At 39.4% G+C, this 1251-nt stretch overlaps 1 protein-coding gene across 1 annotated transcript in view; it reads right to left on the reverse strand.

Moving 5' to 3' along the window:
* The window catches only part of CKS2 (CDC28 protein kinase regulatory subunit 2), a 6085-nt gene extending 4875 nt beyond the window's left edge, over positions 1 to 1210 (reverse strand). The window contains exon 1 of the mRNA XM_009329605.1: positions 1187 to 1210. Coding sequence (XP_009327880.1) covers positions 1187 to 1210 — 24 coding nt within the window. The remainder of the gene's footprint in view (positions 1 to 1186) is intronic.
* Between the last annotated feature and the right edge of the window lie 41 nt (positions 1211 to 1251).

Consider the following 1251-nt stretch of genomic DNA (forward strand, 5'->3'; position numbering starts at 1 on the left):
ATAGTTGTACAAATACAAACCACCTGCAAGTTTTCTAAGGTATTGGTTGGATTATTCAAAACAGAATATGTTTTTTTTAGCTTAGTTTCAGGCAGCACAACTTGTTACTTTTGAATACTTACGGCAGAGATTACACAATAATTTCTGTTAGGAATGGCCTTGCGTAATAATGGGAAGAAAAGATCAAACCACCACGACAAAGGGATTCCGCTGGATGGAAGACGTTTCGTCTATGTGCCGCCTTTATTTTGTTTCAGCTTATCTCATGCATATTGAACGTGAGAGAAAATTGACCTTTATGGAAGCCTATGTATAAGGCTCCTTTGAGTTCACTCAGAAGTGAAAGCCTGTAGTCCCTTTAAAGCAACTTTCCTTCTATTGCAAATACTCATAATTATGCCAAATCATAATTTTGAAGAGGATTAAAAGGATTCTTAGGCAGATATGCATCCAGTTTTCTTTGAGATCCCTCAAATTATTTTGAAAATCGTTGTTCTTCAGGATTGAACAACTGTGTTTGTCAGGCAACTGGTAGAGCTAACAAAACTAACATACTGGTTTTAGTAAGCCAGGGTTAGGAGACCTTATTTAGTACTGGAGTGCTATTTCAGCTTCTTCTTTCATAATTTCTTTTCCCTGACAAGACTTAAAAACATTGGTGAACGATAAATAACGTGATAGTACCAGCATTTGTTAAGTTCCACTATTAATTTGGTGTCTTTTTCCTAAAATGAAAACCTTAACATTAGGAATATCATTTGTAAAATTACTGAAATAAAGTAATAAGCTTGTTAAATGGTTGAGCTTGATAATAATTTCCAGGCACATGAACGACAAGAAGAGCATCAGGAGTAGTCAGTATGGATTCACCAAGGGGAAATCATGCTTGACCAACTTGTTAAACTTTATGATGAAATGGCTTGGCAGGGTCAGGGAGAGAGCAGTGGTTATTGTCTACCTAGACTTCAGTAAGGCTTTCGACATTCTCTGATAACATTAGAGAAGCTGTTGATGTATGGGCTGGATGTGCAGACAGTGAGGTGAATGGCCGGGCCCAGAGGGTGGTGATCAGTGCCGCAAAGTCTAGTTGGAGGCCAGTAACTAGTGGTGTATCCCAGGGGTCAATACTGGGTCTGATCCTGTGCAACATCTTCATTAATGATCTGCACAATGGGGCAGAGCGTACCTTCAGCAAGTATGCAGATGACATGAAACCGGGAGGAGTGGCTGATATACCAGAGGGTTGTGCTG

This window comes from Pygoscelis adeliae, unplaced genomic scaffold (assembly GCF_000699105.1).
Source record: "Pygoscelis adeliae isolate BGI_AS28 unplaced genomic scaffold, ASM69910v1 Scaffold138, whole genome shotgun sequence".
Lineage (NCBI taxonomy): Eukaryota > Metazoa > Chordata > Aves > Sphenisciformes > Spheniscidae > Pygoscelis > Pygoscelis adeliae.